This window comes from Molothrus aeneus, chromosome 1, assembly GCF_037042795.1.
Source record: "Molothrus aeneus isolate 106 chromosome 1, BPBGC_Maene_1.0, whole genome shotgun sequence".
Classification (NCBI taxonomy): domain Eukaryota; kingdom Metazoa; phylum Chordata; class Aves; order Passeriformes; family Icteridae; genus Molothrus; species Molothrus aeneus.
In genome coordinates, this window is record NC_089646.1 from 91,161,381 (window position 1) to 91,187,282 (window position 25,902).

The 25,902-nt window shown below is 37.3% G+C and overlaps 1 protein-coding gene across 2 annotated transcripts in view; it reads left to right on the forward strand.

Annotated features, from left to right (window-relative positions):
• GABBR2 (gamma-aminobutyric acid type B receptor subunit 2) overlaps positions 1 to 25,902 on the forward strand; it is a 457,582-nt gene that overhangs the window by 252,698 nt on the left and 178,982 nt on the right. For both annotated transcript variants that reach the window (XM_066560586.1, XM_066560578.1), the window contains exon 8: positions 9,468 to 9,528. In XM_066560586.1, coding sequence (XP_066416683.1) covers positions 9,468 to 9,528 — 61 coding nt within the window. The remainder of the gene's footprint in view (positions 1 to 9,467; positions 9,529 to 25,902) is intronic.

Below are 25,902 nucleotides of genomic sequence, written 5' to 3' on the forward strand. Positions count from 1 at the left end.
CTGGTTAGATCTCCTTCATGCCACTGCCAAGCCTGTTCAAATCTCTGTGCTCAGCAATGCTAATGCTCTTCTCTGCAGATTTCAGTCAGAATTTGATGCTGATGAAAGCATCACCTGGAGCAATGCAGTGCTGAAGAAAGGGAAGAGGATGAAACTTCTACTTCATTATCATCAAACATAACTCTCTTCAGAAGTCCTTTCTGATAGCAATATTGACGTAATCTGAAATTTTAAAGAAAAGTAAATCTGAGAGTCCCAGGATTGGAAATAACTTAGGCTAGGCTTTCTGGCTTTACAGAAATAGACATCTTCAATGTCATAACAATACTGGCAATTGTCAAGTAAAGCCAAAACTGCAACTGGGCTAAATTAAAAGGTTGTTAGAAGCTTGCTGTAAATTTAGATGAACAAAAATTGTTGTTTCATTCTGAAATGAAAAATGGGCCCGTTTCAGCGATGATTACTGGGAAATGTATTAGAAAGCCAATGTCCTGGACAGTCAGTTCCCATGTGCTTTGAACTGTCTTAGTTGATTTGCCAAAGAAAAGTTTAAAATACTCTAATCACTAGAAACATTTTATAAATATTGGATTAAACAGTTCCTATGTAAGAATTTGGGTTCCTATGTAAGACCTTGAACTGTGTAAAAAGAGAGAAAATCAGTGTTAGTGTTCTAGATCTGGATAGCTGCTCACTACAAAAAAACCCACCTTTTAGCTTACTTTTAGTCTTCCCTGGTCAGCATCAGTTTACATTCTACCTGCAGGGGAATTTTCGGATGTAAAGAAGCCATGTAACATGAAATGAGTCTGCTATCACAGTCTTTTCACTACCCAGTATGGAAAATCATCCACAACTGACAGGTGTACATACTTAGAAAGAGATTTGTTAAGCTGTCTGGTATATGTAAAATTTTTAATTCCCCTTTCCTATTAAAGCAGTTTTGAATTAAAGTTGCTCACTTAGAAAGATAATAGTCTGAAGATACTGTGCTCAGCACTTGCACGTGGGTAATGCCAGTGTGTTCTACTTTGCACATTAAACCCTTGTTAATCACAGAGGCTGCCTGCTCTTTAGAAAAAACAGAGTAAACAAAGTATTCTCCTGTGTCCAGCCAGTGTGACAGAGCTTGGGCAGGAGGTGCACAGAGAGGAGACAGTGGGTCCTGCAGTCATTTGGGTCATCATCAGAACAAATGAAATACAGCCTGTGCGGTTCTGCTCTCTTCTGAGATTAATGTAGTTTAAAGAAAATGGAAGAAATTACTTCAGAACATCATATGAAATTGCACTGTTGAAGAGATGGAACTGCTGCTTAATGCAGTGTCCTTAAAAGGCTTTTCGCTATCTTTTCTGAATCATTCTTGCAAAAGCAGTAGGAAAAAACCCCATGGTGGTGGAAGATAACATGCTGTTACCCTGTTTCTACAGACACACAAAGCTAGAAACTGAAATCATCAGGAACTCAACCTCATAAGAACAATCCTGAACATCATCTCAGCAGTTCATATTTACTCTTTTATACACAATGGGAAGGGCTTGAGTTCCTAGTCCCAGTGCTTCAGACTGTTTCCTTTTCTCTTGCCACCCTGAAAGACAGGTTGTTTACATCAATGATTTTATACACTTCTGGAAGAGATTGAGTGAAGAGAAAAGGAATTACATTTCTCATGCTTCAGAGGCCAACCATAGATCAGGAAATTGGCTAAATACCAACAGTCAGCGCTGTTATATATCATATTTATCACCAAACTTGAAAGCATTTGTTGCACACTGTTCCAGGGCCTGTCATTTTGTTTCTGAAGTACTCAGAAAAAAACTTGCAAAATACCTTCTCAAGTATATATGTTTCATTTCAATTTCTTTCCTGCTATGCTTTTAAATCTAAGACCACTAATGATGTCCAACATAGAGCTTACCTGATCACTGACAGAGATGACTCGCAAAAAACTCTGTCATTGGTTAAAAATGATATGGCCATAAAGAATAAAAGAGCATCTAACTGCTTTGCCTTTTGCTGGCCATGAGCCCAGCTGAATATGTAAAAGCACATTAATGAGTAACAAAGCATAAAGGCTTTGTCTTTCTTCACCTGCAATGGCCAGCAGGTGTGATACTGTTTGATGCATGATTCCCTGGCTAGCATCCTTTTCTCCCCTCTTTTAGCTGCTTATGAATTGCTGGTACCTTGTCAGGGACATTATTCCCTTAATCTTGCTTCTGTGTGTAAACGTAGTGCTCAGATGTTCATAAATGATGCCTTTGCTTGCTGTGCTGAAAGAAATGCTATGATTGTGCTGTCTCATTTCAGCATAGCTGTGTAAAATTGTTTAGATGCATCTAAATGCTAATCTAATGGAGCAGCTTAGTCTGGGCTTATGTCATTGTGCTGCCAACAGCACACTTTTATTCAGTGACAACTGATGATACAGAATTCTGATGAGATGGAGGAAAGAAATTCTGTCTGTTCCTCTTCTGGTTCCTTCACTTACCTGAAAAAAAAGACCAAAAAAAAGAGTTGAAGTTCTGCCTAATATATGGTAAACATCAGCTAGCAAAATATTAGTAAGAAATAGAGGCACCCTTCTGCAGAGCAATAGCATCTGTGTTTCAGTTATGCCTTTGTCAGGAAATAAATAAAATTGTAACAGGGGCTTAGAGAGGGGAGATAGACAAAATAAAAAAAAAAAAAATCCCCTCTCCTTGGAAGAAGAGGCTGAATGGACTGGAACTCATTATTAAGAAGGGAGTGTAGTGGCAGCATGATGAAACCATGTTGGTAAGGCTTCCAGTACTTTGTATTTCCACACAGTCCTAGATTGAGGATTTATGTGAATGATAAGGACATAAAGATGCTATACTTAATTTGAAACTGTAGGTGTTGATCTTCAGTTCCCATTTCTTCCAGCCCAGCTGTGGAATAGGACTCATTGCTGTCATGATATTAGGAGATGCACTATAGTTTTTTTTTTTTTTAGAAAACTTGGTTTTGGGAAATGATTTTAATTCAAGATAGTCTAAAGAAATTTTTTTATATATCAGGATTTTTTTTTTAATTTTGAGAAACCCTATTACTTATTCTGTAGGCATTCAAGGTAGACAAATACCAAAGAAGAACACAGTGGGCAATGCCACAGACTACTTGAATTAGCTAATGCTAACAAAGATCTTGGCAAATATGAGACACAAAGCCCACCTTTTTTATTAAAATTTTTTATTAAAATATCTTTGTCCAGAACAGGTTTTGCCATGGGGGAGAAAAAAAAAAGGAACTTAGATGTCTCTCTTCTGTGTTCTTTATTTTCAAATTGCCTCTGATGTGAATCTGTGCATCTGCTTATCCCATACTTCATTCATATGAGTGCAGTTTCTGTAACCTACTTAAAAATCATTAATATTTCCTGATCTCTGACCTATCTCTGAGATATAATTTTCCATTTACCTGTCTGACTTCCAAGAGCTCACAGCAGCTACATAAGAATATATGAAGTGTCACATGAGATCCATAGAGTAGGTCACATACCAGTCCTCTGTTTCTAAATAAAAAAAAAAAATAAATCCTCACTCAATGCAAATTTCAGAAGGTCATTATCTGCTCTGCAAAGGAATAATGTGGAAAACATCACTGAAGTTTCTGTGTTAGGCCAAAGTCCTAACAGATGAGTGCCTCCGCCAAAGTCCTAATAGATGAGCGCCTCCTAGTTCCAGTGTTAAGGGATTTGATGAATGCCAATTCATTCTTCTTTTTCATCACTGTCATGATTACCAGGTTGTTTTTTCTCAGCAATTCGCTTCCAACAATTTATCTTCCTTCTTCCACACTGTTTTTCTCCATAACCAGTGTTTTTGTGTGTCGGAAACTACTTTGTTTGTGGGTATGTTTTTTAAACATATGCATAGCATTGCTATGGTGCAGATTGATACTCAATGTATGGAAGTAAGCCTGCTCATTTTTTTCCTGCTATTTCATGCCTGCTCTGTCATGGCTAGAACAAAAGTTCCTGTTTAGATGAGAATGCTGGTATTCCTTCATTTAGAAAATGTTAGCCAAGACCAGGTTTTTAGCTATGCTTCACCCTGCTCTTTGAGCTGCTCTGCTGCTCTCCAGACAACAGGGTTCAGTTACCCAAAGCTTTTTGAAAATGTCATAAGAGAGAAAACAGGAAGGGAAAAGACATCCCAATGGATTGTAAACTGTTTCAGATTTTAGTCCTTATTCTTGAAAATTTTGAAGGAAACAACTATTCTGGAAATAGACTCAAGGCCTGAAAAGCAGCAGTCACTGAGTCTGCTTTGATCAAATGTTCTAGAAACATTTTATCCACAACAGTCTAAAGATATAAAATCATGGACTGAGAAGCATTGTTGATTTGATGGAGCATTTTAATTTTCATCACCCTCTGCCTTCTGCTCTCCTCTCATTTATCCAAAGATATTTATCCCACAGGGAATTACACCTTCACTGCTGTCTCCCTGGTACCCTCTCTTGCACTCTGCTTACCTCTCCTGTGTTTAGCTCTTTGTCTGCAGCTGAATGAGTGATGTAACTAGGTTGAAACCAGAAGAGTTGTGCACAAGCTGCCCTCAGCTGGAAGCTTGCTGTTTTGTTTCAGAAGTGAGGTTACACTTGCAGAGCTAAAAGCCTATTAGGTAGAATAAATGATATTCCCTTTCCCTATAAATACCACTGTCTTGGACATGAAGTTTGGAGGGTGGAAGAGGCTAAGAATTCCAGTGTAGCTCTTCACTGCCCACAAGTTGCAGAACCAAGAGCCACAGAATCCCAGCTTGCTGCTTTGTGTGTGTCAGGGAAGGTGTGTCAGAAGCTAAGGAGTCCTGAATGAGTAAATTGGTTGCAACACATGAGTAGCAGGCTGTGTGGATTGCATGTAAACATAGAAAGACTTATAAAAGGATCTGAGCTAACAGAGAGTGTCTTGCTCCCTTCCTCCTACCTCCTTCTGCTAGTACCTGCATCCTTTCAAGGCTCCTTTGTGCTGGCTCTGGTTCAGTAATTCAGAAACAACATATCGCCCACTTGTCAAAGCAATAAAAAAACAAAACAAAAAAACCCCAACGAAACAAACAAACAAAAACCCTCAAAAAACAAAACCAAAACAAACCCCTGAATGTATTTTGCTGGTTTAGCAGGCCACTACAGCTCACACAGGGGCCTGATGAATGCTGAGCTACCATCAGGTAGGTGTAGAGCTGTAGAGCTAGGGGCAATGTGAGAGGCCAGTAAGCTGCCCTCTGGGTGCTGGCAAATTCTTAGGTTTCCTATCCTGGGATGCTTCACCCTCCTTGGCTGGTACTTTTATTGGACTTAGACCCAATTTCCAAAAAGGAAACTACAAGTTCAGAAGTACACCTTGATTTCAGCAGATGTCACAGAACTTCAAGAGACAAAACTAATTTCATATACTATATAAATATATAAAAATATATGAGATTATGTAAAATATTACTTCAGTTGTCATAGTTATCTTACTGCTTTTCAGGTATTTCTGCATGCATTTATTTAGATTGTTTATTTGATATCAGATATCTCACTCAAGTACCCCAAAAGTGAATGAGCTAACTTTTTTTTGGGAAAATACTGATGGTCACTTTTGGAGTTGCTTGACTGTGTAGTCTCAGATGTTTCATGAAAAGCCACAGGCTTTAAATACTATTATATGAGGAGATGACTTGTCTATAGGGCAGAGTAGCCCAGATTTCTGGACTGAGTGAAGTGGAGCTGAAGCAGTGTCCTGAAATGTACTGGCCCATCAGAAAACACTCAGGGCACAGAAGTTCTGTGGTATTTGACTGTCTTGCATCCAGCTGTGTTATTTCTGTCAACGTTCTCATGGTCTTTCTTCTGATGGAGGAGTATTTGTGCTGTTAATTTAGCTTGAATGTATGTTTATGACATTTCAAACCAGCAATAAGATAACAAGTATAGGCTAGGTAAATGATAAACAGTTGAATAAATAGTTGTTAGATGCCATGTGGTGGAAGACTGCTGAAGGAGGAAGTAAACATGGTCTAAAGCAGACATTTCTTGTAGGAATAGTACTGAAAATTATTAAGTAAATACTATGCACTTATTTCTCTGTTTACTAAATTTGAGATAGTTTGCAGGAGAAAATACACAATAAATTAAATGATGGTCAAAGTGCAGACCTGGCCCTGGCCCTGAGAGCAGTTAACAAACTTATGAACTCTGGTTTGATTGAAGAAAACAAAGACAACTAAAGATAATAATAAAAAAATGTGCTGGCTGTGGATTTCAGTGTATGAAGAATAAAAGAATTCTAACTTTGGCATGGGCCTCTGTCCAGGGCTGAATAATAATACTGTCAAGGATAATGCAAAGAAAATTGTAATAAATACTAGTGCTCAATTCCTCAAAAAGAGCTGATGACATGTTCATAACATAGCAAAGAGACCTGCTTTTTAACCACCAGGAAAAAAATAGAGAAGCATAATATACAGTTCCTTCCAAGTGGAGACAAATGACTGCTGGAAAGACAGGGGAAGTCCCATGTGTCAGAAATAAATCCAATGTTGGCTAATAATTTGTAAGTGTGAATGGATGATGTGGATTTCTTATTCTAACCACAAATAAAGGACTAATGACTTAAGATAAAAGGGAAAGACTACATCCAAGGAGGGTAAAAATGTCTTTTTATTAAGGGAGTGAAACAGTTACTTTGTATAACAAAGTACACAAATCAATATTAGGGTTTGTGAAACAGAGCACAAAGAAGATGATGGCATTCAGAAGAAATAGGGAGATGATGTCCTTGTATGTGGCAAGGGTGAGATTGATTGAAACATTGCTCTTGAAATGTTTGATCCAATCTGGTTTTCATCATTTGTAAAGGACATTCAAGCGTTTTAGGGAAAAAAAAAAAAGACAAACAATTACGAGGGAAGCAGGTCAGAGATGTATCAAAAAGCAAACAAAAACCTAAAAAATACCTACAGCATAAGCTTTTATATTTCTGTTGTTCAAGTTACCTAACTTGTACTGTGAGACTAGTATGGTTATACTTATGGGTAGTAGTACATTTCAGAAAACTAAATAAAGTACCCCTGTACAAGGTTGTATGATGAGTTATGCAGCTGCAGTGAATCCCAAATACAGGGATGTATTTGAGCCAAAAAAAATTGAAATTCTATGTGCCGTGGTGGTTGTACACAGCAGCAGCAATATCCAGGGCAGGCAGACTGTGCCAGACTGAGCTCATTCAGCTCCTTTTCCACCCTCTGCTCACATCTCTGTCTGTTGGACTCCAAGCCACAAACTTTCTATTTCCTTCCCATCAACTTTTCAAGGGTCATTGCTTGGGTGAAGATGCCTGTCCACAGCTCAAAGTTGTGCAGATCAGCTGGGCAGATTCTATTTACTCTGGCATTCATTTTTACACTAGTAAAGAAAAAACAATGTAGAGGGTAGATTGAAGAAAATAAAATAGGCACCAAGACACCAGTGTGGTTTCTGTTGGTCTCCATTGGGATGACCTGTGTGTAATGGAAGAGGAAAGTTTTGCTAAGTTACTATTTAATTTATAGTAAAATATGGGGTTTGTTTTAGGTGCAAGTTATTCACTTGTGCAGTTGATTTAAATGATTGTTCAGGACTGAGGTCTTATTTTACATCTCTTGAAGTAAAATTTTTACTTGATCAAGAAATATTTTTTGAATATGATGATCATGTTCTGAAGAAGCTAGTATCAACATTGCTTCAATTATTTTCTTTAAATCTATACAATCACTGGTCCTTTTGATAATCAATATGTAAATATGCCTGTGTAATGTCACAAAAACACAGTGGGAGGTAAAAGAGGATTTTATGTGTTGCTATGTTCACGTGGATTTCATAAGATCTAGGTTTTATGTTGGGTCACACCATAAACTGCAGTTTGTACTGGCACATGTGCTGGAGTGTGTGGTAAGGTAAAAAGAAAGGCCAAATAGTGCTAAGACTGGCTTTTGGAATGTCACATCTTAATGTGTGTATTAGTGATATCTATTATTCAAACATCCGCCACTTTAAATAAAGAAAAAACACTTTTAGTAATTTATGAATCTCAAGTGTAAAGAAGACAATTCTCCAGCTAAATCTTATGGTGTGTTATATCTCAGTAACAAAGGAACGGCTTGATGTGAGCTCTGGAACATCATCAGATTATAGTTCATTTCTCATTACATAAATCAGCACATAATTCCTGAAGACAGCTTTATGAAACACTGATTGGCTTATTTCTTACTAGCATTACTATAGTTTATAAAATTAGATTCAACATTTTATTTTCTATTTGTATCACTTTTGCTTCAAACTTAATTATCTTTTTTTTTAATAAAATAGCCAGAAGATTGGGGGTTTTGCTTCTTAAAGTTTAGCACAATGTGGCTTACACTTGTTTAAGGCTTCTTCTATTTATCAAAAGGAAATGGTGTTTTCTGGCTTGCAGAAAATGGTGGGGAGTTGAGTGTGGATCCCTTCAGTGCATCCCTTCAGTGACCAGAAAGGGCTACCCAAAAAGTAATAGTCTGGTACAGAGAAATGAGCTGTGACCTCACAGGTTTACCATTTGGTTTCTTTTACTCTGATGTCTGCCAAAACAAAGATTTATGGACATGGTGTTAATAAGCCAAACCAGGGATGAAGTAGAACAGCAATCTATCTTGACAGCATTCAGCTCTCCACTATAGGTTCAAAATATTAAAAATACTTATCATAAATGAATGAAACCCACTTCTTTCATACTCACTTACTACATAGATGAACTAAGGAGGAAATTTAACAAGGTCTTTTCTTAATTTTATCCAGATAGATGGGTTAAAAGATGGGAGTAATTTCCTAGGGATATGTGAGGAGATTTTAGCATTACATGACCATTATATTGAGAAGTATAGCACCACAAATGGTAGTACTGACTTAAAGACATCACAATTAAAATGAATACTAGGACACACATGTTGGTATAGTACAAAACTAAGCCATAGGAGCTAGTATCCATAATCTAGTAGGATAAGTATATAAGACAAGATAAAAAAGCTTCTGGAGCCATTTGGAGAACTGTATGATGGATGAATGAAGTGGAAAACTATTTTCTTGTGTGATCTTTGAAGGTTTTTGCATCTCCTTCATAAAGCAAACAGTGAGAATCAATTGTTTGCATATATCTTATCATCTGAAATTCAGTAAGTTACTGGCTTTATTGTGCTTCCATATCCTTGAAATGAAAAGTGGGTGGTAACACTGGGCAATTTTCAAAGGCCACTTGAAATCCGTAGAAGAGAAGGCTTTAAGGAGGTGTTCTTGAGTTATTTTGAATCTATTTGAATCTTCCATCTTCAGATTTTAAACATTGCTTTGGTAATTTTAATAGTCAATGGAAAATTAAAATGGTAATGTTAAACTATATTATGAGAGATTTATAAAATTTTAAGGTGTTTATTTATTTTATTTAGGGTGATGTTGTTTTCAAAAATGGAGAGAGGATGGGAACCATCAAATTTACGCAATTCCAAGGTAAGTTACAAACAATTTTCATTACATTATGTATGCAGTTTCAAACTTTTGTGTCAGTTGCATTTGTTTCATGATGTTTTAATTATGTACAATTATTTTGAAAAGGAGCTTCTTGGAAGATGCAGAAAGGAACCTAATAAGTGTTTATTACCTGTTTAAAATGTGGTGTTCTGAACCTTGAATGCTGTGAGGTATTTCCAGGATTTTTTCTCGATTACAATCCCCATATTTATAGAAAGTACTGATCTATAGCAACCTATACCTATTTAAAAAACCCTACTGATCAGCAAAGTATCCACTTCTTAATGCAGTTGTTTGTTTAAAACCAATGTGAATTGGAATTTAAAAAGGATTTTTGTTGTTAAGCTCTTTCAAGTTAGTTTTTGCGCTCTCTGAAGACTCACTTTTGACATTGTGCAACTGCTTGCTAAAAGTTGCTTCAGGAGTCAGTCCCTCAGCGAGCAGAGGACACAAACTGCTGACCCCATCCCTTGGAGGCAACATGCTCCACAGCACAACTCACCAAGCCTGCTGCATCCTCTCAGCCTGCAGGGAATGGTCTCAGCAGCAGAGACCGCAAATGGAGCCACAGGGATTTGTCAGGGGCCATTTGCAGCCAGGATGAAGCACTTGCTGGGAGAGGTTTCTGCAGAAATGGTGATTCATGTTGTACTTGCTTCTGCAGTTTATAGAATGCAATTCATGTGGTTTTTTTCCCAGGCTGAGATAAAACAGGAGATGATTGCGTTTGGATGTCTCGTGAGGGTAGTCGTAAGCTGGCAAATTCTTTTCATACAATGCATGAGAGAGAAGCTTGCTCTCCCTTTGTTTTCAGGAGAGCTCTTTAAACATAATCCTGCTGACCAAGTTACAAAGGCTCGTTCTTTAAACAGAAATTGTCTGATGTATGCACATTATTATTAATGAACAGCAATGCACTCAAGGGGTTCTGTTGTTACTCATTCTGAATTACTGAAGCAATCTTCTGAATTGCTCTTGCCCTCACAGCAGTAAGTGATGCTATTAACTCATGCTCCCGGAAGCATTTCAACCCGCCAAAACTTTGCAGACATAGTAATGTAATTTAGGAATTCTTGCTCAATACTAATGATGAATATTGGTTGCTTCCTCTTCTTCCTCCCTCCTGCCCCCATTTTTTTCCATAATAGTGGTGTTTACAGCCACATGAAAGAATCATGAGAAAATTTTTACAAGAGGTGTTATTCCTCAAGAAGTCTGGAGGAGCTCTAATGCATTTTGCCTAAGGTAGCTACATGCACCCTCCTAGAACATCTAAGTGAGGAGGAAGTTGGGCATGTTCCCGCTGCACATTAAGGATGTGATTTTGGATCATGGGGAGGTGCAATATATGTCATCTGAACTAATCCAGAAGAGCAGTAGAAGTCCAGGATAGCTGATTTTATATTGATTTTTATCTCCAACCATTCAAACTGAGGTTCTTTACAATATTTTCAGTTTCATATCAAATACTATTTAACACCAATGGTTTTATCATCAGCTGAAATATTGTTAGATCAGTAAAAACACAGGAGACAGCCACCCCTTTAAAATCCCTTGCATTTCAAAATTACTATTTCAGAAGTGATTCAGGCACATACTCGGTATTTTGATCATCAGATAAAGGTTTCCAATTAACCCACAGGAAAAAAAAACCTCGGGCATCCTGTGGAGAAATGCCAGAGAAGGGCTGGATATCTACTCATGCAAGCAATAGTCGGTCAACACATCTTAAGGCTCATCTCAAGTTTTGTTTAGTTTCTCACCCATTTTGGAAATAAAGAGAATGTGCAAAAATGTATAAGAAATTGAAATAAGGAACAGTATAACAATACAGATGAAAGCTTCCCTTTTTTTAACTACAAATGATAGTCTAAATATTATCAAGGATTTTTCTGTTCTTCTTTTATTGGTATTAGTTTTGTTCAAAGCTTTTATATGCACTATTAGTGGTATAATTGTAGACATTATTAATTTGTTCAAAAGAATCCTTTATTGGTTAGGAAACTTTCTGAAACATTCTCATTAACATTTAATAATTCTTGGACTATTGGGAAAGTTCTTAGTAATCTAAAGAGGTTAATTAAGTCCAGTGCTTAAAATGGTAAATGGGGTTTTCCTTTGTAGTTATAGCTATTAGGAGTGATCAAACATGAGACAGATATACAACTCATTGGTTAAAGGGTTTTTTTTAAGAAAACAATAGAAATCATGATGATTTCAAGGAAAAAAGACCACATCAAAGATGCCTTGTAAATGTTTTTGTAAGATTAGTTGTAATTATGAATATAGCTTATATTAAATGTATTAATAGCTTATTATCCAAACATAATTATTAGGAATGTCCGGTGTTAGTGTTCCATACTTCAAGAGTCCTTTTTTCATCTACAAAGCTTTATAATTTCTTTAACAATTTAAATGAAACTTGTCAGTTGGTCACAGTTGAAATAATTCAATGCAGAAAAATATAGGAGATAAATAGGTAATCATGTATCACAATATGGCCAAAACCTCTGTTCCTCATTTGCTTGGGTAGAAAAATCAGCAGGGCAGTCTCAGGAGCTAAATTTTCTGTTCTTTGCTGGAAACTTTTGTTTTAATGAGAGTATCTGCAAACATTTTGGCTATGGAAAAAGCAGACAAGCGCATCTGCCAGAGGCAAGGGAAAATCAGCCTGTGAGGGTTCAAGGGGTAACTGCAGTAGAGCTGATGTAGTGTGATGAAATTCTGAATAGCTGGTTTAATTTTGGATCTAGATACAGTTTTTCCCAAACTCAGGCTAGTCATGCATCTTTTTCAACTTCTGTGCAGTCTGTTACTTTTGCAAGTGGTCAAACAGATGGTGCCAGAGATAGCTGTGACCAAACTGCTTGCTGCTGTATAGATCATGAATACCTCCCAGGAATTATTTAGTATGCAACAGAGAATACAAAGCATATGCAATAGCATTTTCTCCTCCTACCTTACTGGTAAATAAAGAGCAGAGTGTTAGTTTAGCTGAGATATCCAATTGATGTTTGAAGTTGACATCCTTCTGAATGAATGGCAAGTTTTCCATGGGTGCAATTTAAGAACTCTTCTCATAGTCAGACACATAATTGAAGTAGGTGGTCAAAACCTTTTGTCTAGTGAGAGCTGAAAAAGTGTCCTGACAACTTTTGTGGGCGTATCAGGGAGCAAGGAGGGCAGTAACAAAGCTGAGATTGTAGATTGCTCTCATGTGGGAGGCTTCAAGAAGAGATCTATACCTGTCCTTCAAAATATTTCACTTTGGCAGATCCTTTCTGATTAATCTGACTGGGGCCTAGAAGGCACCTTACTTTTAGTCAGACTCCTATTTCTGTCAGGCATTAAACAAAAGCTGAGATCTGTGTTGGAATAGGTTAAAGAGGAAAATCAAAGAATTTTAAATAAATACAAATTAAATGTGCAGAAATTGTGCTTTGTGTAGATAAGAACGAAAGTCTGTGGTACTGTGTATTGGAAAAAACTTTAAGGAAGTGGGTTATCACCTGCTGTGTCTTTCTGGAAAGGATTCAAGCGTTTCAACTCATTTAACCAGGTAATGTGGTGTGCCATTTGTTTGTGTTGAAAGCTGATCTGCACACCAAGCAAGAGGGAGACCGGGACTTGTCAAGTGTAAAACCTTTGGTCTTCTCAGAAAAAGCCTTACTGCACTTCTGCAGTGAAAGCCCCAGATATTCTTCTCTGAGTTTAATCAAAAGAAGTGGATCAATAAATGTTTACTCTACAGTGAATAGGAAGGTATGCAAGAGCCCAGGATTGCTTTCCTGGATCCTCAGTTCATCTATAACTTCGTCTCCAGGGGTGTCAATCCAACCCTGGAAAAGTTTCTTTCTATTATTCTAAATACATTCCAGCATACTCTTAACTACTGTGGGTTCTTGCTTCCACAAAGACTCATATAAATAATGAGAATAATTGCCTTTGAATATTTTTTTTTTAATATTTAACATCTGTCCAATATATATCCCAAAGAACCTGCGGAATTTTTTTTCTGTGATAATGTTGAAGGATAATTGTCCAATGAATAGAAAATATTTAGCAAGAACTCTGAAAACTCAGCACGCACACACACATATATGTATACATATATATGGAAACTGTGGTGTCAAATATCCAGAATCAGTGGATTCATGTTTCACAGCTTCTGCAAAAACTTAAAAAGTCAGAATAAAATTTCCTTATAAATATTAAGATCTTTAAGATTAAGGAATACCTTCAGATATCTAGACATGAATTTAGGAAAAAAAGTATATAAAGAAATTCAGAATTCTGTTGTTTGAGCAATTTTTTAGTGATTTAATGATCAATAAATAATTGCTAGTGTCATGTAACGAGTAATAAACACATAAGTTAAACAATGGACTGTTTATCCTGGGCAGAGGATTCTGAGCTGGACCATTCTGGAAAAGATCACCATATAATAAAAAACTATAATTTTTCAAGCAAAACAGCAAATTGCTGAACACACATCCTAACGGGAGGTCTTGACTGTAGTCACATGAATGTGTGATTTGTTGACGTCTTGCTGGACTATATCCATTCCATTTTTATCTCCATATGAGCAGTGTAATTTTATTGCAACTGTCCATACCTTAGTGACCAGTGGTTTTTTATCTCAGTAATAAATTCACAGAATCATAAAATGGTCTGGGTTAAAAGGGACTCTAAAGAACATCTAGCTACAATCCCCATGCCATCCATCTTCCACTAGCCCATGATCTATGTGAATATAAAAGTATCCACAAAAGTGGCCCATTTCAATATGGAGAAGTATACCAAAAAGAGCTCTGAAAGGGTGTGCCTTAAATCTGGAGTCACTGAATGTTGACATTACTCATTAAGAAGATTAACGAGAATATATAATTATCAAAATGTACAATGGTCTCTGGGAGACTCACCAAGAACAAGGGGGACTAGACAAGGATTCAAACAAATATCAATAATTTGAAGAAGTAACCAAGAGAAAAAGAATGCTGTTTTTTTAGTTCAAATGTCTGGTGCTACATTGGGAGCAAACTTTTGGACAAATACAAAATGGAGAGCAATTCACCAGTCTATAGTTATACATAAAAAGGACTAAAGATTACAGTAGGTGAATGAACATGAATAAGCAAAAGCATGAAAAGGTAAAAAAGAAAATTTCTGCACTGGGATGTAAAAATAATAGCATCCTTTTAATCTCCCTGGTGCCAAAAGGCTGTAGCTAACTACTCAGTCTATTGCTGATTTAAGAAAAATGTGCAGAGAAAACAGAAGATTAGGAACATACCTTAATACAAAAACCAAAATATCTAAGCTTAGAGAACAGGGTCAAAATGCATGACAGCTACTGATAAAACAGTTTCTTGTCCTTGCCTTCATCATCTGGCTGAGAATTAGGAGATTTGAGTAGGAGTGAAGATTTGAGCCAATGTTAGGAAAAATTTCTTAATGAAAAGGGTATTTAAACTCTGGAAAATGTATAAAATTGCTATCTTTGGAAGTTTTGAAAAACAAGTTAAACAGACACCTGGCATGCTGTAGACATATTCATTGTGCCTTGAGACAGACAAATGACTTTTATTACATCTTGAGTTCTCTATAACTCCAGCTGTGTTTCCTCTTTTCCTCCTGTGTTTCCAACTTCAGCTGTTGCTCCTCTGCAGTGTCCATAATGTGATTCTGGAACTTTATTTACAAATACTTGTCCATTTTATGCTACTAACACCACTTGTTCTATGTCTCTGTGTTGTTTCTAGTAAGATACATAGGGTAAGCATGAAACCCTAGAATTGTGATTAGGGTATTTTTAAGGAGGAAACATATAATTTAATTACTCTTCCAGCATCAGTTCTGTGTTTTGTTGTTTTCTTTTTTTCCTTTAAATCAAATTCATTTGGACATAAATCTTTTGATCCCTCAGCCAAAACTGCTAATAGGTGTCAGGGCCACTTACCCTTTGTCTTCTGGTCTATCAGTGTGGATATTTTTTCTATGTTGTACAAGGATTTAACAGGACAAAATATGAAAATCATTATCCAGATGTATGTATAAATAGAAAGAGGCAAAAACTACAGCTCTCCTCAGTCAGAAAGTGAATTGAAGCTAGGATTTCCTAAGCAGATGCTAAGTCTATGTTATGAGTGGGTATCTGTATCGGAACAGGTGTGTGGTTTGCACTCTGAGATCCAAAAGGCAATGTTTCCATGCCTGTTTGAGCTGGAGGGTGTCTTTGGACCATAAGGTATAATCATTGCATGTGGATTTATTGTCTATCAATTTGTCATGCCTTTCATGAATCCATTTATACTTTTGGCCTTCAACACATCTACTGGCAATGGGTTTCACAAAATGATGATGCATGTAATGATTAAAGCCCTTCCATCTGTTTGTTTTAAATCAAGATGTTTAAATCTGTCTTAGAATTTCACTGGGCATACCCTGCTTCTTGTGATGTGATAGGCAGTGAATAACTGTGTCTTACTTTTTACACATTGTTCATGTTTTACAGATCTCTCTTATCAATGTGTCTCTTTAGAAATGCAAGTCTTTTTCATACATTTGGTTTTTTCATCATGTAAAAGCTGCTCTATAATTCTAATAAGCCTCTACATCTCTTGATATTCTTTTTTTTTTATATTCTTGATATTCTCTCTTGTGAGAGCTTAAAGAGAGCCACACACAGCTCAGAAATGCCCCCCTCCATAACTCATATTTCTGAATTACCTTGCTTGCATTATTTTAACTTCTTTCCCAATGTTCTCTTTTGCCACATTCATCCTCATTTTGGCTCTTTGGCCACTGGTGAGCACAGCAGTGATGTTTTCAAAGAATCAGCCACAGTAAGTCCAGGGCCTCATCCTGGATGCTCTTAATTACTTAGAACCAACAGCTGCATTTGTATACTTGATATTCATTTTCTCTTGTATGTTATGCTGTACCTCACTAGCACTGAACATCACCTGTAATTTTATTATCTTTATTTCACTCACCTTTATAAAAGTCTATGGTTAGATGAACCCATACAGGAAATTATATTTAATGTATGTTTATAGCTGTTTTCCCCTTTTATTGTCAGATCTTTTTGACACATTTTCTGTTCAGTTTTTGTTCTGTTCCATACCTACCAGAAGCAATGTTTCCCCTATGCCAGTTGTTTCTCTTGTAATCTGTTGGCATTTTTTATTAGTAATTGGGGTTTGTGTTCATTTGATTTGTTTTTATAAACACAGAAAAGTGCATTAAAATTCAGGTACCCGGGTTGTGTACTTGAGATGTCAAACTGAAGAATTGACAGATAAGGGCTAAGGAAATTGTTTGGGGTCTCAGGGAATTATTTACAAAGACAGATTAATGCAATTAAGAGTGGGGAGTTACTTGAGTCACCTCCTTTTGAACAAGCTGTATTGTGTGGATATAAACTGCGAGGCCAGGGAGGACACGCTGGAAGGGGACACTGATGTGCAGCTGCTGGTAGTCATGGCAGCTCCTTTTGTTTTGTTCTGTTTTGTTCTGTTTTGTTTTGTTTTACCTGAGCTAGCTTTAAACAGGCCAACTGTGGTGCTGCAAGCTGTGTATCAACAGTAACATGGAGCAGACTGGAAGCTGGAAAGATGCCCAGGGGCAAGATCAGTGGTTTGGTAGGTAACCTTTCCATTGGGAGCACAGCTATGGGAGGCCACAGCTTTGCAGCTATCAGCATTCAAGCCAACTAATTTCAGGCTAGCTGGGTACTTCCGTGCCACCCAAAGTTGCAGTGGGCAGGATGGGTTGCTGGGAAGAGCTGCATTCATTGTTTCCCCCAGGTGCATGTGAGGAGCAGGACAAACCTGTTTATCACTGTGGTTCTGTGCCTGTGCTGTACAGAGAGGTTCATCCCTTGAGAGGTGGTTTGAACTATGCAAATAATTATTACTGGGACAAGCACGTGCACTGTAGAAGAAGCTGTCATTTCCATAGGATTCCACTTCAGTTCATTCAGTGTACTCTGAGGCAGTGTTTCACAACATCTGATAAGTCTCTGTCACTACATTCTGCAAAAAATGTCTTAGGCGATGTCTTAATTACCGAGAAAAAATGCAACTTTCAAATGCAACAGCAAAGAAAAAAATGTTGAAAAGCAATGGAAAATAATTTTACAATAATTAATTTCTACCAGAGACTGAAGTATCCAGCTCCAAAAAGTCAACAGAAATTAGTACCCCACTAAAGAAATGATGTCTAAGAACCTGAAAGAATTATTAGATTTTTCCTTCAGAGCTCCCTGACTTCCACTGTAATTTAAACTTTTTTTTCCTCAATTGGCATTGAGAATCCTACTTCTACTAGAGTTAACTTGTTCAGATGTTCCATTTCCGGTGATGGACAGTGCTGTCCCTCCCTGTCACCAAGCAGTCCTCCCTGTATTTTGAAGAGGGACAGAGGTTTTCTTGAGGGCTGCAGGGCCACCATGAGCTGCTGCTCTCTGCAGAGCCATGTGCTGGCACATCTCTCTCCTTGACATCTCAGAGATATGCTTTTTCTTGGAAGAATTTATATTACATAAAAAGATTTAAAAAAGGTAAGGGGATAAAAAGAGCCAGAAGACTTACAAGAAACTCATGAAATTCTGGTATATATTATGGGAAAATATTTAATTTGGTGTAATTAATAGAGAATTCCGTCTACTGCAATGACATCATTCCTAACATGTAGTTCAAATATTTCCTCAAGATATACAGAACTGTGAAATAGAATAACTTTAATTCTGAATTAATAGAAAAGAAGAAAATGAAGTTCATCTAGGTCACTGAAAGGACATGGATTTTTTATTTGACATTACCATTTGAACAGACAAAACAGAGAATTGTTGAGTAGCCCACCAAGCCAGCATGCTAAGGTTTGAGTAGTCGTAGGCTACAGATAGGAAGATAATCATGTAAAGTCTAAAATATTTCTGAATCTGTGGAATAATATAACAAAGTATATTTGAAAAAAATTTCCTTCACAGAACTACTTCAAGGATGGTAGACAATATCATCATGGTGTTATGAGAAAACAACTCTGATCTATTACAGATAAGGGAGATGAAAATGGAATTTTATTTTTTTTAAGAGTGAAGATGGATTTATTCACTGTGTAGGTAACTAAAGGCAGTTGTAATTTGTATGCTGCAGAATTCATATAGGCATTTGGACTAAAACTTTGAGAGTACAGAAGCAGTTTAAGTCAAGGTATTAGCTCCTTATTAAGGGTACAGAAAGGCTAAATTGCTTTTTAAATTTACTAGTCCCCTTTTTTCATCCTAACAATAGTTTTGGTTTTTTCTGCCATTAGAAATGTTTATTTAATTTCAAATCATAGAAGATCATGCTGTCATTGTATTGGCACCTATTTCTCTAAGCTGATATTTTAGTTTTTGAAAAAATAATCTATTCCGATATATCACTGGACCCTGGTTGAGAAATTAAAGCATTCTGATTCTGTCAACATGCAATAGAAAATGAGCAAATGTAATTAATAGATCTGGGAGAAATCTTTAGAATTTTGTCTAAATGTCTGACTTTTGGTAGTATTTCACAATGGCACAGGTGTTATTTTCTGGCTTGAATCTTGTTATTTAATATAACTATATTGAATTTGTTACACATCTGTGATAAACATCTCTCTGTTTATTTTCAGTGTATTTTGATGATGTTCTCCAATAGGAATTTCTCACCTTCCTTTTGGAAAGAAATGAAGTAGGGAGGCCAGTTCAGCAAATAGTAGCTTTTCATTTCTCTATTCCAGGAGTCACTAAAGACCCTTTGTAATCTCATATTTTGAAGAAGCTAATTTTTCAGAGTTTTCTATTATAGAGTCTGGGAGTCAAAAAGCCCCACAACAGCCACACCCCATACATTTTCAACTTAGGCAAAACGTTTTTTAAAAGCTTACTATGGACCCTAATGTCCCCTTGCCCCTGCAATGAAAGGACTGGGTTATACTTTTCTTATTCTTGAATTACTGTTTCAAAAATTGAAACCAAAGGGAGAACATGAGTGTGGACTGTTGAGAAAAATGTCTGTTTAAAATTCCATCCATCTTGGTATTTGTTATCTTCAACTGGAGCACATGTATAATTTTTTCCTTAAGTGATTATAGAGGACAAGGTATGAATTCCTCATAAGCAAATTATTTCATTAAATTGATCTAGTATATCTACCTGCAACAAAGTGATTCCACCACAGATGATTTAGCAGTGATTTAGTTCAAACTACTGCCAGGATGAAAAATGTTTTGAATTAATACTGTTCGTGTAAGGAACAGGGTCAGGCAGAGATATAGGGAACTGTCATTTGTACATAAATCTAAGTGCCATTTTATATGATCCCCAGCTACTGACACGAAGCTGTTTGATAGCTTGCTGTGTTCTCCCTTTTTTTCCTCCCTACTTTGTTTAACCTTTATGCCATGGACACATTTTTCCTCCTTGAGGAAAAATGCTTTCTGCATATCCAATTCAGAGCTATTCAGGCCATGCTTGACCTTGACAGACTGTACAGTCCTTACTGGTTAATCCTTTGTGTATAATTATCAATTTACTTTTATTTTACCAAATCTGGGACTTGACTGGACTCACTAGGTTCTCTCAGAAGCCCCACATGACATGGGAAGCACAGGGACAGTCTCCCTGTCAGTGACTTGGCCACTGCAAATAATCTGGGATCTACTGATAAAGACTAGCTTGGAGGATGAGGGAGGGAGCAATACCTCACTGAAAATGTATCCCCTAAACTCATAGCATCTTTTAAGGTCATCTCCAAGGTCATCAAGCCCAACCTTTGACTGATCACCACCTCTATAAAATAGAGCCTGGCACTAAGTGCTAGGTCCAGTAATTTCTTGAGCACTTCCAGGGATGGTGACTCTTCCATCTCCCTGGGCAGTCCACTCCAGTCTGTTCCAGTCCTTCTGCTTTTGCACTGAGCAGGCTGGATAGCTCTTCCTTGGGAAACCTATATTCCCATCTATAATATAGTCATGATGGATCCTTGCTTCTATTAAAAGTATACTATAGGATCCAAATTAGTAATACATGTACCCTGCTCGGGCCATTTTTAAAGCTGAGTTATTTATAGGCCTGGTAGGGCAAATTGCCCTGCATACTGCCCTGACCTGTGTCAAAATGGAAAGTTGAGTACATCAGGGGAAGCAGGTCCCTGTTCTCCTCAAGAAAAAAGGGTCCTGACGTACACAGAGACCCTAATCCTCAGCTAACCAATTTCACTGTTTTAGAATGCTGTTTGTACCACACAGGCTATAGGATGGAGCCACGGAGAGCTTGGTGGATTGCAGGAATGTTGCATGTTCACAAAAGCTGACCACTCCCCTTTGAAAATGAAACGTGTTTCTCACATTTAGGAGAAAAATAAGGAGAGGCTTCCTGCACAGAGCAAGGGGAGTTAAGCTTTCCTCTCATTCTGGCCCTTCAAAAGGTCATTGCAGAAAGTGTTGTAACACAAAGTGATTTTAACCTGCTTCTGCTAATGTGACATTTGGAGCATGGCTGTGGCAGTCTGATGTGACAGCAGGCAAATGTTGCGTTGTGCTGTGCTAGTAAATGGCAGACAGCCTGATAAAATGAGGGACTTACTCACATATTTAGTCTGTGCTTCCCCTCTCCAGAGGAAAAGACTTTGAAAAGTCTCGAAGTGTGAATCCCAAAGGTCAGTAGATGCACAAAGGCCTTGTTGAATTCAGAGGAGAGAACAGAATTTAAACAAAACAATTTGTGAATTTTCACACCCAGAAAATGTTAAGTAGGATTTAAGGCTGCAGTTGTGTACAGAAGCTATAAATCATCAAAAGCTTTTTACCTGCTCATATCTAGGTTTGATAAATTCAGCTGACAACCTAAGTGATAACCTGTAGACAAATGCTAGATTATTTCCTGTGTGTTACAGGTTCATTTTTCAGCACTTTAGAGCTACTTAAATCCCTGAAAGACTCAAGTAGCTTTAGTCCATCTGATTTACTGTGCTAGATAAAATCAGTCGTGCACATATCTCCAATTGTGGACTGACTCTGGAGAGAGTGGGGTTTACAGAAACATTAGTTCTGGAAATGACTGTGGGCTTGCAAGCCACAAATATGTAGATAGGTGTCCTTTGAATATAGAATGCCCTACTGATGCCATGGACGATCGTGTAAGCTAAATATTTCATGCCTTGCCTGGTCTTGAGCTGGACTTTTGCTTCTGTTTCCCTTGTTAATACATATTTGAATTATCTTTTTTTAATGAAAATTCAATTTACTTTTTTAGCTCTCTATATGTATCTATTTGTATGGAAGAGACTGACTAAATGAAAAGAATGCAAAAGATAAAATGTTTGGGGGGAAACACAACTGAGTTATGCTTTTTAATTTCTAAGTCACTCAAGAATGTTGAAAATGCCACCCAAAGTGGATTTTCCCAAAGATTAGCTCAGCTGGTCAGAGCATGGTGCTACTGATGCCAAGGACATGGGTTCAATGCCCACATGGGCCATTCACTTAAGAGTTGGACTCAATGATCCATGTGGGTCCCTTCCAACTCAGGATATCCTGTCTTTCTGTAAAGCTAGCTGGCAGCCAAATCAGCCTAGACATGTCCCATCCCAAATGGAGCAAAGCTGAACCCTAATTTTTTTAAAGATGTAGTAGCCAGAAAAATGCATCTCCTTGGGCTTCATAACTGGAGATTTGAGCATGTAGGCATTTTTCCAAGCTTTTCCTCCCTTAGACCTTTGTCTTTCTCTTTTACTGAATAAGAAAAAGAGAATAACAGTCTAGGTAGGATCATTGCAAAGTTCCTCAGCTCTGCCTTGTGAAATTTAATGTAGAGATTTACTTAGCATGAGATCCTAAAAGGAATAAAAGTTTATCTTAAATGATCTGTCAGGTTCAATTTATTCACATTAATTGGCCTGGAGCTCTTCCATTTAGCAAAACCTTGGCTGCTCTTGCATGGGCAGAGTGCTTGGAAGGAAAGGCTCGTTTTGCTGCCTAAAGATGCGCCCATGCAAAGCTGTCCAACCAGCATCCCTGGCAGGGCTTCCTATCCCACAGGGCCATGGACAGATGTACTGGGAGGGTAGCTTTGGGCCTTCACAGTCTGCCTACATACCTCCTGGTGCTGGACAGCAGATCCTACAGAAATATGTACTGCCTCTTTCGTGACAGATTTGAGGAATTCAAGAAATGACTGGACCTGGCACTTGGTGCCATGGTCAAGTTGACAAGGTGGAGATCAATCAAAGGTTGAACTCCATGATCTTGGAGATCTTTTCCAACCTAAACGATTCTGTGATTTTACCATTATGAGCAGCCTTCTTGCCTCAAACAGCACAGCTATAGCCAGGCATGGGTAATGGGGCAAGGTGCACTCCAGCCTTTGGGCTGATGACAGCTGTGGACTCTGGACATGCATTAAAATTATGCACGTTGGAACCCCGGATATAGCAGTGCTTCTCAGACAACTGCAAGCTGCAGATGCAAAGGATGGAGACAAGAGATGATTTCTAATCATCGCCTTTCTAATCATCACCTTTGCAGCACCTGTTGCTTTGCACTTTCACTGGCTCACTAATATATAGACTAAAAAAACAGGTGTAAAAGTGGCTCATCATAGTCTTCATTACAATATAATTAATTGTCTCATGACTGTCTGTAATTTACATTCATCCAAGAGGCACTCATTCCAGGTGACATTCATATTCTCATAATTTTGGGTAAATTTAGAATGAAATATTTATGCTTCATTTAAGACTACATATATGCCTCTTGTTAGCTTTCCTTTCATCTTGACATTGCAACTCTTATTAAAAACAAGCAAAAAGTGGGGAGACAGGAGTAGGGGAGTGAAATGTTACATTTTCATGTCATAAACCAAGTACTCAAAACTCAAAAATTACAGGATCAAAGGTAAAAACTCACAAATAGTTTTTCCGTCCATTCTAAAGTATAAAATTATTAATGTTGAAAATCTCTAGCAATGAAAAAGTTACAAGCAGCCAAGGTAAACTCAATTCAAGGGCCAGATAAGGAAACTGGAATTGTCTGTCCTGGCAGACCTGATTTTAACTGGGTGAGAGATTAGGTCACGGAGTCTTTTAGTCCATGGCTTTTAGTCACTTTGCATTAAGAAAGTGAAATTCTGTCCCTGCTTTACATTCCTCAGGATGGGGATGGAAACACAGAGTTGAAATATTTCATAATGTTACTCTAGTTCAGTAAAATTATTTGCCACTTAGCATTCCAAATAGTTTCTTAACTAAAACAGAAATGGGAAAGCTACCCAAGATGCACAGAAAGGAAATACAGTCTCCAGGGTTCTCTGAATTTTCCCTTTGTCAATACTTTTTTATTCATCTTTGTTGAGATCCTTGCAGAGCAGAGATGGTTAAAAAACTAGGAAAAAAACCCTTGAAAACTGGGTTTAATTCTTGCTGTGGTAAAACTGCTAAGAATTTTGCAATTGGGTAAATTTTTTATAAAAAAATAGTGATATGCATATACTGGTATCTCAGATTTGACATAAGCATGTCAAATATATATGATTTGACATAAGCATCATATCACATATATCACCATGTGTGTATTTTCTACTCTTTTTAGAAGGCCAGTAGCAATCAGTCCCTGGAATAGTGGTAAACTCCTTTGTGCTTTGACTAGAACATCCTCCTGTGTATTCCCTTTTCTCAGATGGTATGAGTTTTCTGGGAATTGTCCTCATCTGAGATTTGTTAATTGCTGTTCAAGAAATTACCACAGATTTCCCAAACTAAAAGATGAGGGTGTCTTGTAAAGGTCTGAAGCAGGAGGAGAGCTTCTTAGCTTGTACACATGATAGGTTTCCATCCTATACTACAATGTAACAGCCATTCTCAATGATGGGATTTTTGCCTGTGATCCATAATTATGAGGCTAGAGAAGGACTAAAGGGACTATTCAGATTACATGTTGGCCAGATCATCAGGTAACTCTATGTAATGGTCAAGTAGTAGAAGACACTGCCAGGACAGTTATGCCATACACATTTCATTTTTCAAAACAAGCTAGCTAGATGATGGTGGATAATTAATCTCAATGGAATAAACAAGGACAAACAAAATGGAATAGCTGTTTTTCTTTTTGATCTGGAATGGTTCTATAAATTGTGCTGTTACATAGAAATCAATAGCTGATCTGTTAGATGGATAAAACCCAAACAACAGATAAAATATAAATGAAGCTGCATCACACTGAATTGGGTCAAATCTCATTGGAAATGGGTCAGACCTTTAGGAATCATTCCCTACTGTTGATTATAATGAGTGCACAAGGTTTTAAAACCAGCTTACAGCTTTTAATCAGCAGTAGCTTATGGTATGATGAATTACTGCCGTGTATGTGCTGTAATTAAACAGTGCTTTATGAAGACAGTATAGTTGTAACACTAAACTCTGAGATTGGTACAGCAAAGTTCTGAATCCAACCTGAAATATTAAATTGATGGGCATTCAGTGCTTCAGCATCTTACACAGTCAAACCTGTAATGAGACAGACAACGCAAGAGACCTCGTTTTGCACATGGATTAAATACTCATCTGTGACTGTAGCACCTTTTAACTTTTTAAGGTATTGATCCACAGCCTACTTTGATCTTATAGTATATAATCTGAGCCAATGTTAAGTACCCAAAATATAGAAATTATTTTCTTGAGGCATATGAAATGCAAAACTTTATTTCCTTCAAGAAATTAAGTTATACCAGGTGTGTGATAGCCTGCTGCAATGCCTTCTTCCAGGACTACAAATGAAAAGGGTGTATATAGAATTTATTTCTTGCTAAAGTGTCTATACAGTTAAGTGTGTGTCATTTTGAATGGGGTTTTTTGTGGATTGGTTTTTGGGTTTTTTTTTGTCTTGACAAATTTACAAATTCACTCTGCTTGCCAAGAAAATGAACTTCCAAATTTCATTATATATTTGTTTTATTTGATAACTGAATATTATGGATTTAATTGAAAGCTATTTTAGTCAGTTTACCAATTAAATGGTAAGAATGTAGATCCTCACCCTGTTCCTTAGATGTTTGCTTGATCTTTATTTCCCTGCATGCCCATATTTACACCAGCATTTATCTGCTCCAGACTTGCACTAAAATGTGGCACATCTAAGCCACGTCTAAGCCCTAATATCTCAGGACAAATTGTTTTCTGACAAAATGCAGCATTGCTCAGGATGCCCCCATACACAGCAGACAGACCACCCACATAAAAAGTGCATAATTCAGATGTTGTTCCAACCTCCACTTGCTGTATAAAATGAATTTACATCAAAAACTCCTTTATTCTGAAGGTACTGAAC